Here is a 16,705-nt window from a genome sequence, read left to right on the forward strand (position 1 = left end):
ACAAATAGTTTTATTGATTCCCCCAGGAGAACCATTCACACAAGAGGAGATGGAAGAGATGATGTCAGCTGCTGTGGACCCAGACAAAAACATTGTCCCTTACAAGGACTACACTGCAATGATGGTTGTAGAAGATTAATAAATAAATATTTACTAATTGTTTGATAAAAGATTGAATAAAATTGTGACTTTTTCATGCTATTATAATATTTTGTCCTGTATAACAAAGGTGTGGATGTCGCCCAAACAAGTGTTTTGCTTTATGCCCTGAGATCTCTCACTCTGAGCTTTAATAATACTGTCAGTCCATCTTTTATTACATTATCATTATTAATATTATTATTATCATGTTTATTTATATGGGCTACAAGGGTTCCGCAGAGCTAAACACAAAATAAATTAGCAAAAAAGAAGAACCCCAATTACATAACGAATTACAGTACAAGGCAATTTAGGACGAGTACAGGGTAAATAAAGACAGTTCCATCAGGGGGCACTTATACATACTGTCTAATACCCCGTGGTGCTTCTTATACATATAAAGCCCCCGTTGTGCTTCTTATACCTGTAATGCCCCCGTGGTGCCACTTATTTATATAATGCCCCTATCAGTGGCACACACAGGGGGGTTTCTGAGTACCCAGAAACTCCCCCAACAAAAGGCAGGAAAGCTTGCAGCACAACCCATTATTTGCAGGTCTTCCTTGTCTGGGTGGATGCCTGTGATAGCTTTCACTAGGGACATGGGGAAAGGGAGATTACAGCCTCCCCATGTGGTCCAGACCGTTACGGTTTTTGGTACATGCCTGGACCATTCAGGGAGGCTTTATTATCCCCTTCCTCCTCTCCCTGGTGACAGCTGTCACAGACAGCCCCTGGACAGGACACCCCTTTACAAGACCCCAGTCCGGCATTCCCGGGTCTTGTCATCGTCAGTTTTTACCCATACCCTTTGATTTTCATTTATGGCAAGGTTTGTATTACAGTTTATACTAAATTTACAGTTACAGCTATATTTAAGTACGTATTTAGAATTACCAATGAATAACTGATGATACTTGATATAGGGGAAGAATTAGCAGTGTGCACTGCATTGTGTGTATACCTACATTTGATTACACAGATGTGGGCCACCAGGTAAGGAGACAGATGTATTGGGCACTAACATGAAATAAATGACACCTGGGCATTTCCTACCATGTTCCAAGCGTAAACAAATAATTCTTCTTAGTGATCAAATGGGACTAATTATGTACATACCGGTAATTTGAAGTGCTCACTTATGCAGCAATTATTGGATGTTTGTGTCTAGTGTTTTCGGGATGACATCTAAATCACTCAGGGAATTTTACCTACAATAGTGCATTTTACCTGTATACAAGCGCTGATATATCATTGTGAGAGCCATTTCATCCAAACAGCTTTGATCCTACATACATGGGTATTACATTGTAATAAAAAGGATTTCCTCTTTTGGGCTTTTAAGATCAATTATTTATTTTCTGTCATTGCAGTGTGCAAAGGTGTGTATAAGCAGGCTTTTTCTACCGAATAACACCACTAATGAAAATCCATTGACATATCCTCTGATGCATATTTCCCATCAATAGCAACCACAGCAGGGGCTCAGCTTTCTCAGGTGTTTCATTGAATGTCGTTTGACATAATCCTCTCAATACACATCATTATGCAACACATCATATGCAATAGTGGATAAGTGGAATAGCCTCCCATCAGAGGTGGTAGTCTCTAAGACAGTAGAACACTTTAAACATGCTTGGGATAGGCATATGAATATCCTTACATAGAAAAAAGGATAAAAAAGGGTTGAGATTACCTGAAGGATAAAAAAAGGGGCAGACTAGATGGGCCAAATGGTTCTTATCTGCCGTCAAATTCTATGTTTCTATGTTTCTATATATATAAAATGCATTAGTCTTTTCTGTGGAAACCGAAAAATGAGGAGTTATTATATTATGTTCTTTCGCTTGCTCTAGAGGGCGCTGTCTCCCCATAAACACACCACTAAGGAATGCTGCGATCTTTAGGAATGCAACCCGTTGCTTGCTGCAAGGACACATGTGTGCATTCCCCAGGGATTGTGCCGGGCTGCAGACAATGGTTTATTCCTTACTAGCACAGATTCTACGACGGGAATACTGTGCTGTTACCCTGACACTCATTTTCTGTTTCTATGAATGGTTTGTCATGATGATAAGCAAAACCCCAGGTATTTGATGGTGGGTTAAGTCGCTGAATTGCAGAAAGGAAAAAGCAAATCAAATGAATAAAAGGTGTCTTTCTGCAAATTGTGAGATTACATTGATGTCACAAGGAGATTACATATTATATTTGTATTGTAGTAAATAAATACATTGCATTACCCAAAACGTAAACCTGTTTCAGGACCTGCAGATGTACATGGTACCAACAGTTGTATAATGTATCTAGATGGCAGTACACACATCTAAAAGTAATTATATATATTAATGTATTAATGTCTTGTCCGGGGGAGTTGCCTGTGATTGCTTTCACCAGGGACAAGGGGAAGGGGAAATTACAGCCTCCCTGTGTGGTCCGAACTGTTCCCCTTCTCCTCTCCATGGTGACAGCTGTCACTTGAAGCCCCCCGGACAGGACACCCCTAGGGCGGGACACCCCCCGGACCGTTCACTACAAGCTACGGACTGCAGATAAATTTGGAAGGGATAAAGTATCAACCAATCAGCTTCTGACATTATTCACACAGCTTGTGAAATGTAAGGTAGAAGCTAATTAGCTAATACTATATTGCTCATCATAGACCAGCAGCCCATGATTGTGGCATCAGGAGCACTTCCTGGTCCGCAGGGGGTGGGTCCAGGCCGAGGAGTCACCGGTGGCCGCTGAAATGTCTCCCCTGCCGGCTGACTGTAATTGCTGTGGAGGAGGGGGAGGTGATGTGACTGGGGGTGGGTGACTCCTCCTGCTGTGTATTATTTATATACTGTATATATTCACCACTGTGCTACATCCCCCCACTGCTCCTGTGAATAAATATATGTATATATATATATTTTCACTGACCATCGACGGGACCCCAATGGAGAGAGTAGACAGTTTTAAGTACCTAGGTGTCTACATCACGCAGGACCTGACATGGTCCTGCCATGTTAACTCCCTGGCAAAGAAGGCCCGGCAATGTCTTTATCATCTCAACGACTGAAGGACTTTAGACTATCCTCAAGGGTACTAAAGAATTTCTATGCCTGCACCATTGAGAGCATCCTGATAGGAAATATCATGGCCTGGTTTGGAAACAGAACAGACAAGCTCTTCAGAGGGTTGTGCGATTGGCAGAGCGTACCATCCATATCAAGCTTCCAGATCTGGACACTATATACAGCAAGCGATGCTGGACCAAAGCCAGGAAGATAATGATATCAGCCATCCCAACGATGGACTCTTCTCCCTATTGCGATCAGGGAAACGCTACCGCTCATTGAAGGCAAACACAGAGCGAATTGAATAAGAAGGAGCTTCTTCCCACAGGCCATTAGAGCCCTCAACCAGACCTCCTAGTACCGGGACTTTCCTTCCTTCTTGTTAGGCATACCCCACACAATCTCTCTCTACACTCTTCCTCAGCCGATCTACTTGTTCTAACGTAAAGTAGGACAGTTGTATAAGCATTTCACTACATATTCTACTATGCATGACTTGTATGTGACAAATAAAACATTTAATTTGAGATATATATATATATATATATATATATATATATATACTGTATACACTCTACATCTCTGCCTCCAACCTAACCCACCCACCCACCCACACACACACACACACACACACACACACACACTGCTCCTGTATATAATATACTAGTAAGCCCATTTAAAGCTTTGAAAGCTAGTCTGCAACCTTCTGTGTTTGTGCATGTGTGAGAAAGAGATGTAGTTTCACTCTCTGCCAGCATATGGCAGTGTTTCGGAGACTCACGGACACTAGACATATATATAGATGATTGTATATCCAATGCAAAATGGGCATAAACTTACAACCCAAGATCGCATTGCAATATGAGTGGATGTATGAATAAGCACCAGCAGGGGGGGTGCTGAAAGGAGTCCATCCCTGCGATATGCTGTGAGGGCTGCCAGAGGTGCTGGGCATGTGTAGTCAGTTAAGGCCCCATACACTAAGTAATTCACCTGCAATTTGGGCTCTCTTCCTGCGATTCCAGTCTGATGGTACAATGTAATGCGTGGTCCCATGCGCATCACATCAGAGCCTGTGAGTCACACCAGCTGTACAATCAATCTCTTGGATTGATTGTGCAGCTGGGCAGGCTTGGCTGGGATCGCAGTCAAGCCTGCTAGGCTTCTCCAAGGGTAGAAGTTGCCACAGTTTATGGGTGCCTTAAAACCACATTGAATAGAAACAACTTCTGGGGAAAGTTGTGTTGGAATCTTCTGTTTGGCCAGGCATACAATGGGCAAATGCCATTTTCAGATAGTAGTACATAATATCGGGGATGCTTTGCATTCCCAATATTGATAAATATGACATCATTGAATCCACCCATAGACACGGGTGTGATATGCACCTCCGACACTGGGGATCCCGACAGTCAGTGTCCTGCCATCGGGATCCCGACTGCAGGTGCTCCGACAGGGGGGCGAGCGCAAAGAATCTCCTTGTGGGCTCACTGTGCTCACCACACTGCGGGCCCGGTGGCTCGCTATGCTTGCCACAGGTTTTATTCTCCCTCTATGGTCCCCCACAAGGGAGAATAGCCCCTGTGTGTCGGTATACCCCGTTGGAGCATTGGCAGTCGGGATACTGACTGTCAGGATCCCCACTGTCGGAGCGTCATCCAGCACCTCCCGGGAACGTACTCCAGTTTGTAAGCAGGGTCAAGTAAAGAAAAATCATCCTGTAAACGTAAAATCAATGTGCCCCTAATTGTGAAGATTTTGGATACTATGGAAAATCTTTTTGGTTGGAGCAGTAGGAGCACAATACGACCATAGTCAGCCGACTTACACTTAAGAACCACCTAATTAGTTAGAATTTTTTTAATTTGAAGTCAAAATACTGGTTGATGTCGTATCATTTAGGGGTCTTTTCTTGCAGCTGTGAAATGCCATTTTTTCATGAAGCCCTACAGAAATCAGGATTGTTTCCATGCTTTGTCATATTCGCAAAAGGTTATACCATTTATTTATTTATTTATTTACAGTTTCTTATATAGCGCAGCAGGTTCCGTTGCGCTTTACAATAGTAGACAGTGATAAAACAAACTGGGTAACAACAGACAGAATTGGGGGTTAGAGGGTCCTGCTGCACGTTTACAATCTATAGGGATGGATAAGTCCAAGATTTCCTCAGCTATGCCCCTGATTAATGTGTTAGAATTGCCTTACCATACACAGGTATTGGGAGAGCGATTCATAGAAGATAAAAAAAAATTATTTTGTTTAATCTCTCAGTTTAATTTCACCATCTGAAGATGTCGAAATGAGCTGTAGCGAACCTCGGCAGGAGAATTACACTGCTTCTACTTCTTCTGCATTGCTCCTGCTTCTCCTGTCCAGCATCCGCCCTTTTATGTGACCCTGAAGCACATGAAGAAGAACCATCAGACTCCCAATATGTCTGTCTTTATGCTGCTTCCCAGGATTTCAGAGGGTAGCAGACAGGTGTGCGTTATGGCCACACAACACCACTACATACCTCCCAACATGACCCATGCCAGGAGGGACAAACTATTCTACTTCTGAACTTTCCTCTTAATGTATGATTGCCATCACCTGTGTTGTACAGGTTTACTAATAAGAAAGGTGTTTCACCACAGGTGATGGTAATCATACATTAAGAGGAAAGTCCAGGAGCAGAGCATTGTGTCCCTCCTGGAGGGGGTCATGTTGGGAGGTATGCCACTATAGATTACATTGATATGATGCCATATAAAGTGTTAATTACTGTTAGCCACTTCATGTTATATGAAAATAGAACGCTTAGTGCAGAGGTTCTCAAGGTACCCCAATGGACCATATTTTAAGTGTATCCATGTCTGTAATGAGCCATGGATATACTGTATCCAATCTGTAATCAGCCATGGATTTACTTAAAACCTGCTCCGTTAGAGTTCCTTGATGACCGAGTTTGGGGACCGCCTTTGTGCTTAAATAAGTCACGAGGAGAGGACATAGTACTTGAATCTCTTTAATATGCTGATTGAAGTGCACCTAGAAATCTACTTCCATTGAGAAATGCAACAGGAAAGAGAAAACTGTATCCCATTGACTGCACAAGCTACCAAATGTCTTTCAATGGCCAAAATAAACATGTCCATCCTCACAGGAAATACTGCTATCTTTGCTCTCAACTCTTTTCACTTAAAACATTGCAGTGTATAGATAAACTGTGATACAAGTAAGATAACTGCTGCTAAAAACATTTGCATAAACATGAGCAATAACGAATACATTTACAAAAGATATGTTAAGTAGTTCATTCTATTACTGCAGGGTTTGCATGACTACAGTTGGAGCCGCAGCGATGTTCAAGTGAATGAGGTGCACGAGCGTCTCATACATACTGTATACGTGATATATAATAAGGATGCCCAACTCTTGGCGAATGGTGCGGTTGCATCGGTGGTGATATGTATTGCATGGATATTGTATGCCGTGCATCCACGCACCTCGGAGCACTGGAGCGCAGAAGAAAAGTGGATCGCCAAAACCTTTGCCATGATGAGCTGGCGGAAACAATGAGAGCTGCTCCGTCTGTACTTTCCCACTATATGCTGTAGGCAGCCTCAGAATTCTCCCTGTTCCCCCTGTCTTCATACCCCACTTACTCCCCAATACCCATGTGGAGCTCCTGTGCACATACCTTTCTTTACTACTGTAATAGGGAGACAGCAACTGACTGATATCAGTCACACTGGGGTAAATACTGGCCGCATGGGGCAATTAAATATCTTTTATGTTTAAGGTGCCGCAAAATAAGCACAGCACCAGAGAGTAAACATAGAAAACCTCTCAAATTAACAGGAAATTAACTCTTAAAACAATACACAATGCTATGCCATAGCATAGCAATCAATAAACACCACACCAGACTGGCAAGGACAGATTACTGCATGGATAGGGCAGCTCACTGAAGCAAAAGAAAATCAGTACTGATTTATCCTGTACCCCACATATGGGAAAACAGACCAAGGACCTAATTCATTTCTGTTTAAGGAAGAGTTAATTAAGTCAGCGTCCTAAGGAGGTCATTCTGATTGACCGGCAGAGCTGTGAAATTTGCATCTTTGCGGGTCAACTAAACCCCCGCCCGCCGCCTGCACACAGATTTCACCTGCATGCATGCGAATGGTTGTTTCTCATAAACATCCATTCGCAGCTTGTTTGTGGAGCACCCACACCCCAGACCCATACCCAGCATTAGGGACCCCCAGTGACACAGAGACGCCATGACGTACGGCCTTGGGGCATAGCCCTATATCTGCAGATATATGTAACCAAGATCTCTGTACTGATTATTATGTGTATATTTCTCACTCAGTGTGCAATTGGGATACAAATGTATTTTTCCTAACCAGAATTACCCCTCCCTTTTGGCACCTGAGTGACATCACAATTTGATTGAGCACCTTACCAACAAATGTGTTGTGCAGGGCAGAAATAATTTAATGGGTGCTGACCATCAAATGATTTCTCAAGTTCTCGCAAATCTGAGTCACTCTCTGCTGACAGATCTGCGGCACCCCTGTGCGGGAAGAGGGCGGGCAGCTGACATCCGGAGACTTCAGCTGCCCGTCCCCAGCACCCACAATTTCCAATGGAACACTCATGAGACACTGGGCATTCCCATGGGCACAACCCATGTCCGCTGCCCCATGCTCCCCCCCGTCTGCACTGCTGCATGTGAACGGGCCGGCGAATAATCAGTTTGTTCGTGCAAAGTGGCTGCACATGTGCATAATACTTGTAGTTAATGTGCATGCGCAGTTGCACAACATTGCTCTCCTGCCCGTTTGCACCAACCAACCTGAATAAGGGGCCGAAGAATCAGACCCTGGACGCATCACGCCTACAAAATGGTTGACATACCCACTTTTTGGAGAATGGTGACAATGATGCTGTGAGCAACATTGTAAAACCTGTTCTCTGATATCTGCTGCGATCCCGCCATTCCCATTGTCAGCCGCACCCTTTGCAGTTTTCTATGGGGTCATGCAATTCTTACCGATTTACCAATTTTCAGAATGTAAAGTACATTCCGTACATTGTCCCCTGAAGCTACCACCATCTGTAGATAGCACAAGGTGACAGAGTTTAGATCATTGTGTTGGTACCTCACAACCTGCAACCTTGCAGATTTTTTTTCTTGCACTGCTTAGATTTGCCAGGACAATCTGCAGTGTTGGGTTACCGTAATCCTTCTAGTCACACATCACTCGGGATTGAAAGGCAGTGTTAAAATATTGTGCTACGAATAAGGATTGTTATACTGTATATTGTATTAGAAAATGTAAGATAACATAAATATATAAATTACAAGGAAAATGATGTCTCTAGTGTAGAATGGATAACCCAGTGTAAGGCAAACACGTTTTTTTTGTCTTGTTTGGGGTCACCTTCCAGGATCAAGTCTCTGAATTGGGTCTCCCGGCATCAATTGACATTTTTGATTCATTTATGATCATCTGTGCGAGTCAACTCCCACCAATGGGTAAACTGTAGGGAAGTAAGTAGTGGTAATTGGACCATTACCAAGTAAGTAATGTGTCGGTGCTCCTGACCATAATTAATCATTCCAACCCTGTAATGTCAAATTAATGTACAAGTGCCCAGACTCAGTGTGCTTGATGAACAGAAATACATACAAAAGAACCAATTCTGTGCAGCATTAAGGCCTGAGGTTACCTGCTAGTCACATACAAAAGTTTCGATAATGAAGGGGATGAGTGTGCCCTCCTTTGACTATCCCTATGATGTATTTTCCAATTACATCAGTATCGCTCTTCTAAGAAAACTCAGAGGAATTGCTGCTCAGAATGCTGTGTGGTTGTCAGTTTGGTGACTGCCGCAGAAGTGGGAGCTACTGTATGTCAGAAGTTGATGGTTATCTGATGGGAATCAAGTTGTTTACACCCCCAATAATGTTTCATTCATGACTTATCCAGGTGCCTTTTCCCCAAAAAATCATCTTGCGCCAACGTTGCTGTGAGGGATCCTCAAAATATCCGCTAGAAATGCCAGCACCACTCACAGCGGTTGTTCTTTTAGTATAAATACAAATACAGCCAAGTAAATGAATTGAAGTTCAGTTAACTAATGTGAGCTGCTCTGCATTTTTAGCAGATATTTTGAAGGTTAACAAAAAATGCTATTCTCGCTAGTTCCCCCTTGAAATCTTCAAACCTGAATTCTTATATTCTAATACCTGTGATGCCTCTGCATTAACAGAATTAGGGGGGGATGCTCTAACATCTGCGCCCCCTTACCGCCCCCTATTGCCGACGACCGCATTAATAATTATCGCATATGCTGTAACATATGCGATAATTATGGCAAAGGACAGCTCTTGCGTTAAGAGCTGTCCTTTGCGGTGAGTCAGCGGGTCCCATCAGGACCCGGTGGCTCCCCCCTCCCTCCCTTACCCGGCTGCTGACTGCTGCGGGGGGGCTGGCTCTCCTCCTCCCTACACCCGGAAGAGGATCAGTGCAGGGAGGAGGGGGTCACACAGATGAGGGGGAAATGCGGGGCGGCGGGGGTCCGTGTGGGGCAGCGGTGGGTCGGTGCGGGGTGGTGGGGGGTTGCGTTAGAAGCCCATAGGCTTCTATGGGGCATTGCCAGATTTTTCTGGCAATGCCCCCCCCCCCCCGCCGTGGTAACCCGGTGGGGGATGCTTAGTGCATCCCAAAATGCGGTGAAAACCCAGATAACAGGGTTTTTAACGCAATTTTACCTTAGAGAATCTCCCCCTTAGACAGAATTAGTACCTTCAGCTGTCATTGCAGCTAGTCATAGTTCAGGATAGTTCTCAATCAGGAAGGAGGTTTTGAAAATCACCTGGGAAGCTTGTGACTGTATTCTATGTGTAGAATCTGTCCTTGTGTTTCCCTCCTATATTCCTATAGATTGTAAGCTTGCAGCAGGGCCCTCTAACCTCCAAGTCTGTCTGTTGTTACCCAGTTTGTCTTATCACTGTCTACTATTGTAAAGTGCAACGGAATCTGCTGCGCTATATAAGAAACTGTAAATAAATAAATAGAATGTACCAGGCTTTCTGGACAGAAAAAAAGTTCTGCAGTTGCACAAATTCAACTGGTTAGAAAGAGGTGGGAGATGTGTTAAAACATTTAAGTCAAACAGAGAATGTAATCCATAGCAACCAATCAGCTTTGTGCAAACATTTATCAAAATACATCAACATATATTCTATAAAATGGTAGCTGACTGGTTGTTATGGGCAACTTCCCTGTCCTTTGCAGAAGGTTTTGCATTGCAGGAGCATGATCGGAGATCTAATAGGACTCACTATAGTCAGATGTAGAGGTAGGTAAGGTTTAGATTAAGGTTTATCCTTGTGACTTCAGATTTAGGGGGTTATTCTGGTTCACTCCTTCTGGCAAATTCCTTCTCAAATGGACAAAACCATGTGCACTGCAGGTGGGGTAGATGTTACTTGTGCAGAGACAGATAGATTTGTGTGGGGTTTTACTTCAAATTAAGATCTATAAAAATAAAGCAGTCAGTATTTTCCCTGCACAGAAACAAAATAACTCACCCAAATCTAACTCTCTCTGCACATGTTACGACTGCCCCCCTGCAGTGCACATGGTTTTGTCCATTTAAGAAGGAATTGCCAGAAGGAGTGAACTAGAATAACCCCTTGGTCTGATGCTAGGGCAATGTATATGTAAGTATTTTGAGTTTACATTTGAGGCTTTTATATCATTTGTTTAAACTTTTGAACGTTACATTTAACCTGAAAGTGAAGAGTCTCCTCTGTGATGCTAGGAGTCCTCTGTGATGCTAGGAGTCTTGTGTCTTCCTAGTGGGTTGACATTAAAACTTTCCAATCTGCAGGCCATTGCTGGTAAGTATAATGGGAAAATCCTTGTCTTTAGACAAATGCCTTTTTCTCCTTTATGTATCTGAGATTAAATTAGGCACATGTCCTACGAAAGGCAGACATGGAAAATGTTTTTATGCAAACTATTATGCTTGGCTCTACTACTAAATCATTGTAGTTTTCAGATGTAAATACTAAAGGGAAAATGTGCATATGGTATTGCAATGTATTTATTTATGTAAAGTTTCTTATATATAGCACAGCATATACCGTTGCATTATACAATTACAAACAGTGATAAAACAAACTGGGTAGTAGCAGACCGATATAAAGGTAGAAGGGCCCTGCTCACAAGCTTACAATCTATAGGAATTTACATAGATGGCACTAAGAATTGTATGATATTATCGGTAAATTTAGGTAAGTTTGAAACATAGGGCCTGCTAATTTACAGCGGCCCGTGATCAGGAAAACACCGGCCCGCCAGAGTGAAGTCTTGCCTTGTGAATCAATGTGTATGCGAATAGCTGTGCATGCCGTGCGCATTGACCCTGATCGAATCGCACCCCATTATATACTTGATGTTCTCCAGGTCACCTAGCAAGTGACAAATGTATTCATTACTCACAGACACACGTTTTATTTAACTTGTGATACTTTGAGGAGACCTGGAAAACATGACCTGTTTGGGGTCTTGAGTACTGAGTATTAGAACCTATGAACTTTATGAATGATTTAGACAAGCAGGTGTAAGGACAGAAAAATGGTGGTCTCCCGGGATATTCAGGGGTTATTTACTAAGATGAAAGTTATATTGAAGATGGGCTGTTGCTATGAGCAGCGAAGCATATTATTATTATTTATTTACAGTTTCTTATATAGCGCAGCATATTCCATTGTGCTTTACAATTGGAAACAACAGTGGGCCTGCTCGCAAGCTTACAGTCTACCTATTACCTATTATCTGCAGGAGCACGCATCGCATCTCACCCGTACATCGCACCATGTATGGGAACCTTCACAAATTAGAAAATGTAGCATTAGAGAAGAAAAAAAATAGATTTAAGGTATATAAAATGTGAGGAAACAAACCTTTTTTTAAATGTCTATCCTAATGATAGTATTACAGTCATTACCCTGACGTCGGGATCCCGACAGTCAAAACCCCGACACTCGGGGTCCCGACGGCCACCAGCTATTCTCCCTTGTGGGGGTCCACGACCCCCATAGAGGGAGAATAGAATAGATGGCAAGCATAGCACGCAACCATGCCCGCAAGGGACTTTGTTGCGCTTGCCCCACTGTCTAAGTCCGGCCAGTCGGGATCCCGACGTCTGGCTAATGACTGTCAGGATCCCGACTGTTGGGACCATATACCACACCCATACTGTATACTGTATGTATATTATAAATGGGCAATTTGTGTATCCAAGTGGAAAATTTATATAGCCCTGGAGAGTGATAAAGTAAAAGAGAGATAGGCTACCATCCAATCAGCTCATTTCATTATCAAAAACAGCCTGTGACATAAAGTACCTGCTGAATGTTAGGAGCGAGATTCCCCTATTCCGCTATTCTAATACTGCATGTACAGATCTAAAATAATACATATTTTGTGCAGTTTATACTGTGGTAAAACTGTCCACCACAGAGAATGTCACAGTAATTTATGGTGAGTTGGAATGATGAACAGGACAAGATGCATGTATTGCATGCTAAGCACAGAATAACCTGACATCATTCCTGCAGGATGCCTAGCTAATTCATGGCTTGTGTAGCATCTGTTTAACATCTTCACTTCAATTCCTTCACCTCTCTTGGACGCTGATCATAGCAAAAGTAAAACACCCCAGGATGGTTTATTAACAAAGCCATGTAATGTGGAGTCAGATGGCATCCTGCAGCATCTGACTGCTCCTCAGTATGACTCTATGCAATATAAGCACCCCTTTCAGCGCGTTTAAGGCAAGCCCAGCCTCCCATAAAGCTGGCATCAAACAGTCTGGAATTCCAGTATACATGAATTGTTCCCTTTTATGAGCAGCTAACAAGTAGCCTCTGCCCCTTAGATGTTCATAATGAGCGTCCTGTGATGTGGGAGGTAGCAAGTAGGGGGTGAGAAGGGAGAGCAGCAAGCAGGGAGTGAGGAGAGTGGAAAGCAGCAAGCAGGGGTAAGAAGAGGGGAGCAGAGGCGGAGGCAGCAAGCAGGGGCCAGGGGATGAGGAAAGGGGAGAATAGCAAGCAGTATGTGAGGAGAGCAGGGGGTGGAGAGAGGTGACAGCTTTAAACAGGGGGTGAGGAGAGGGGAGATCAGCAAGCAGGGGGTAAGGAGAGGCAACAAGAAGGGGATGAGGAAAGAGCAGCAAGCAGGAGGTGAGGAGAGGGGAATCAGCAAGCAGAGGCTGAATAGAGGGAACAACAGCAAGCAGTAGGTAAGGAGAGAGGAGACAGTAAGCAGGGGGTGAAGAGAGGGGAGGCAGAAAGCAGGGAGTGAGGAGAGGGGAGATCTGCAAGCAGGGGTGAGAAGAGTTTAGGCAGCAAACAGGGTGTGAGGAGAGCAGCAAGTAGGGGGGTTAGGAGAGGGAAGAGCATCAAGCAGGAGGTGGGAAGAGGGGAGAACAGCAAGCAAGGCATGAGGAAAGCCGCAAGCAGGGGGTGAGAAAAGGGGAGAGCAGCAAACAGCAAGTGACGGGAGTCAGCAAGCAGAGGATGAAAAAATCAGAAAGCAGGGGGTGAGGGGAGGCAGCAGTCAGGGGGTGAAAAGAAGGGAGAGCAGCAAGCAGGAGGCGAGGGGAGGCAGCAAGAAGGCGTGAGGGGAGGCAGCAAGCAAGGGGTGAAGGGAGGCAGCAAGAAGGCGTGAAGGGAGGCAGCAAGCAGGGGGTAAGGAGAGGGAAAAACAGCAAGCAGAAGTTGAGGCAGTAAGAAGGGGGTGAGGATAGGGGAGAGCAGCAAGCTGGGGTGAGGAGAGGGGAGATCAGCAAGCAGGGAGTGAGGAGATCAGCATGCAGGGGGTGATGAGAGGGTAGGCGGCAAGCAGGGGTGAGCAGAGGGGAGGCAGCAAGCAGGGGGGGAGGAGAGGGTAGGCAGGGAAGAAGCAGGAGAAGAGGGGAGGCAGCAAGCAGGGGTTGAGCGGAGGAAAGAGCAGCAAGCAGGGGGTGAGTGGAGAAAAGAGCAGCAAGCAAAGGGAGAGGAGAGGGGAGAGCAGCAAGCAGGGGATAAGAAGGGTAAGCAGCAGGCAGGGTGTGAGGAGGCAGGGCATCAAGCAGAGGGGAGGCAGCAAGCAGGAGGAGAGGGGCAGCAAATGGGTAAATAGAGGGTAGGCAGTAAGCAGGGGGTGAAGAAAGAGGGAGAGCAGCAAGAAGGGGCTAAAGAGAGGGAGAGCAGCAAACAGGGTGAGCGGAGGGAAGAGCAGCAAGCAAAGGGAGAGGAGAGGGGAGAGCAGCAAGCAGGGGTGAGAGGGGCAGCAAATGGGTAAATAGAGGGTAGGCAGTAAGCAGGGGGTGAAGAGAGAGGGAGAGCAGCAAGAAGGGGGTAAAGAGAGGGAGAGCAGCAAACAGGGTGAGGAAAGGGGAGAGCAGTTAGCAGGAGTGAGGAGAGGGGAAAACAGCAAGCAGGAGAGGAGGCCGCAAGCAGGGGGCAGTTAGCAGAGGTGAGGGGGAGCAGTTAGCAGAGGTGAGGAGAAGGGAGAGCAGCAAGCAAAGGGAGAGGAGAGGCAGCAATCAGGGGGCGAGAAAAGGGGAAAGCAGCAAGAAGGGGGTAAAGAGAGGGGGGGCACCAAGCAGGGGGTAAAGAGAGGGGGGGCACCAAGCAGGGGGTGAGGAGAGGGGAGAGCAGTTAGCAGGGGTGAGGAGAGGGGAGAGCAGCAAGCAGGGGGCGAAGAGAGCAGCAAGCAGGGGGGCAGGAAAGGGGAGAACAACAAGAAGGGGGTTAAAGAGAGGGGAGGACAGCAAGCAGGGGGTGAGGAGAGCAGTAAGCAGGGCTTGAGGAGAGGGGAGAGCAGCAAGCAGGGGATGAAGAGAGGGGAGAGCACCGACAGCGCGGGGTTTTGTCACTACAGGCACCGCCAGTAAGTGTCAGGCAAGGTGTGCTGCTGCTGCTGCTGCTGGGATACCGCATGCAAGGACACATCCCAGCCCAGCTCATTACACCGGGCGGGAGGGAGGAGGGGGATCGGGGATGTGAGCTTGTCCTAGCAATCCTTCCAGAGCCAGCAGCGCGGCTGGAGCAAAGGGGGGAGCAGCGCAGGTCCCAGGCTCCAGCACCCGGAGACCTAGGTGCCTTTTATAGGCAGACTGTCCCCCTTTTGTTAGACCTGCACTGTAAAGGCTGAGAGCAGGATACGACAGGCTCCTTCAAAGTACCGCTTTGGGTATTGAGGAGAGAGGCACTGGCTGACCAGAGAGGCACTGAGGAGAGGCACTGATTGAGGAAAGAGGCACTGGCTGACCAGAGAGGCACTGAGGAGAGGCACTGAGTAGAGGCATGGATTGCTTATAACTCTCCGGTGGCGGAGGCGAGGAGACTTGCAGGCTGGGGCAGATACCTCTGTGGCGCTGGCAGCAGTGTGAGGTTGCCCTCTCGCAGTGTGTGGAGGAGAACGCTCCGGGTTGGGAGCTATGGCATATAGTGGGTGATGTGATTGGAGGCTGCTGTGGGGACGGGCACTGTGTCAGTGCTGCACCGATCTCACCGTACTACTCTCCTCTCTGCCATCTGTAGTGTCTGACCGGCTCCTGCGCTCACCTCTCCGGGCTACACACATCTGGATGTACAGTGTATAACCTGTCCGGCCCGGTCACCATGAGCTCAGTGACAGGGAATAAGGAGAGGCTTCCAGTTACCTCCAGGAGCAGGAAATATGGGGTAAGACAGACCCACACTCAGTACAGTGCATGCACATACACCATTAGCATCTCTATAGGCATAATGCAGAACATCAGGCTTCGTATAAAGGTGTCTGATGTGCTCTCTCTCTCTCTCTCTCTCTCTCTCTCTCTCTCTCTCTCTCTCTCTCTCTCTCTCTCTCATCTTTGTCTGTCTGTCTGCACACCCTATACATTATGAAGTATATGTGTTGGTGAATAAATACCTGTTTGTGAAATCTGATGCCAATGTTGTTATGTTCCTGCACAACCTGTGGTACAGATAATGGACACATCCATTTGATTTTTTTTATTGTCCATTAATTATATTTATATGCACTGACTGAAACATGCATTTCAAAATAGATCTATGGAGCACACATCTCCAGTATACATGTGTATGGGCAGCAATAGTGTGAGCGCTAAATACAAGCAATGTTTGCACAGTTCCGTCTGTTCCTTAGAAAATGCCCGCTGTCCCTCCTTCCAGACATCCTTTGCTGGTCTCCTATTGAGATTTGAAGCATGCATAAAGCTGTCATAGCATTAGACATGTTTGACGTGATGTATGACAAGAGACATGCCTGTCCCCTAGCCAAGTCTGTACCAGGTATAATGAGTGGATCTGTAGTCACACTGTACCTTGCAGGCACCACAGATAACTGTCTATACTCTATACACTGAGCATGCCAAGGAGGACTGTGAATGGAAAATGAAGGACAGAAATGTCAATATAACAGAGGCTAAATTGTGTAATT

The 16,705-nt window shown here is 45.5% G+C and overlaps 2 protein-coding genes across 4 annotated transcripts in view; both read left to right on the plus strand.

Annotated features, from left to right (window-relative positions):
- Positions 1–1,839, plus strand: part of DRC8 (dynein regulatory complex subunit 8) — a 51,171-nt gene extending 49,332 nt beyond the window's left edge. Inside the window, exon 7 of the mRNA XM_083174657.1 lies at positions 27–1,839. Coding sequence (XP_083030783.1) covers positions 27–139 — 113 coding nt within the window. The 3' untranslated portion in view covers positions 140–1,839. The remainder of the gene's footprint in view (positions 1–26) is intronic.
- A 13,244-nt stretch (positions 1,840–15,083) lies between these two features.
- Positions 15,084–16,705, plus strand: part of KIF26B (kinesin family member 26B) — a 345,725-nt gene continuing 344,103 nt past the window's right edge. The window contains exons 1-2 of one of the 3 annotated variants that reach the window (XM_083176236.1): positions 15,084–15,488; positions 15,553–15,948. In XM_083176236.1, the coding sequence (XP_083032362.1) occupies positions 15,886–15,948 (63 nt within the window). In that variant the 5' untranslated portion in view covers positions 15,084–15,488; positions 15,553–15,885. Of the gene's footprint in view, positions 15,949–16,705 lie in introns of all 3 variants that reach the window. The other 2 variants (XM_083176235.1, XM_083176237.1) reach the window with 2 other exon arrangements.

The sequence above is a fragment of the Crinia signifera genome, chromosome 3 (genome assembly GCF_055691185.1).
Source record: "Crinia signifera chromosome 3, ASM5569118v1, whole genome shotgun sequence".
NCBI classification, from domain to species: Eukaryota; Metazoa; Chordata; class Amphibia; order Anura; family Myobatrachidae; genus Crinia; species Crinia signifera.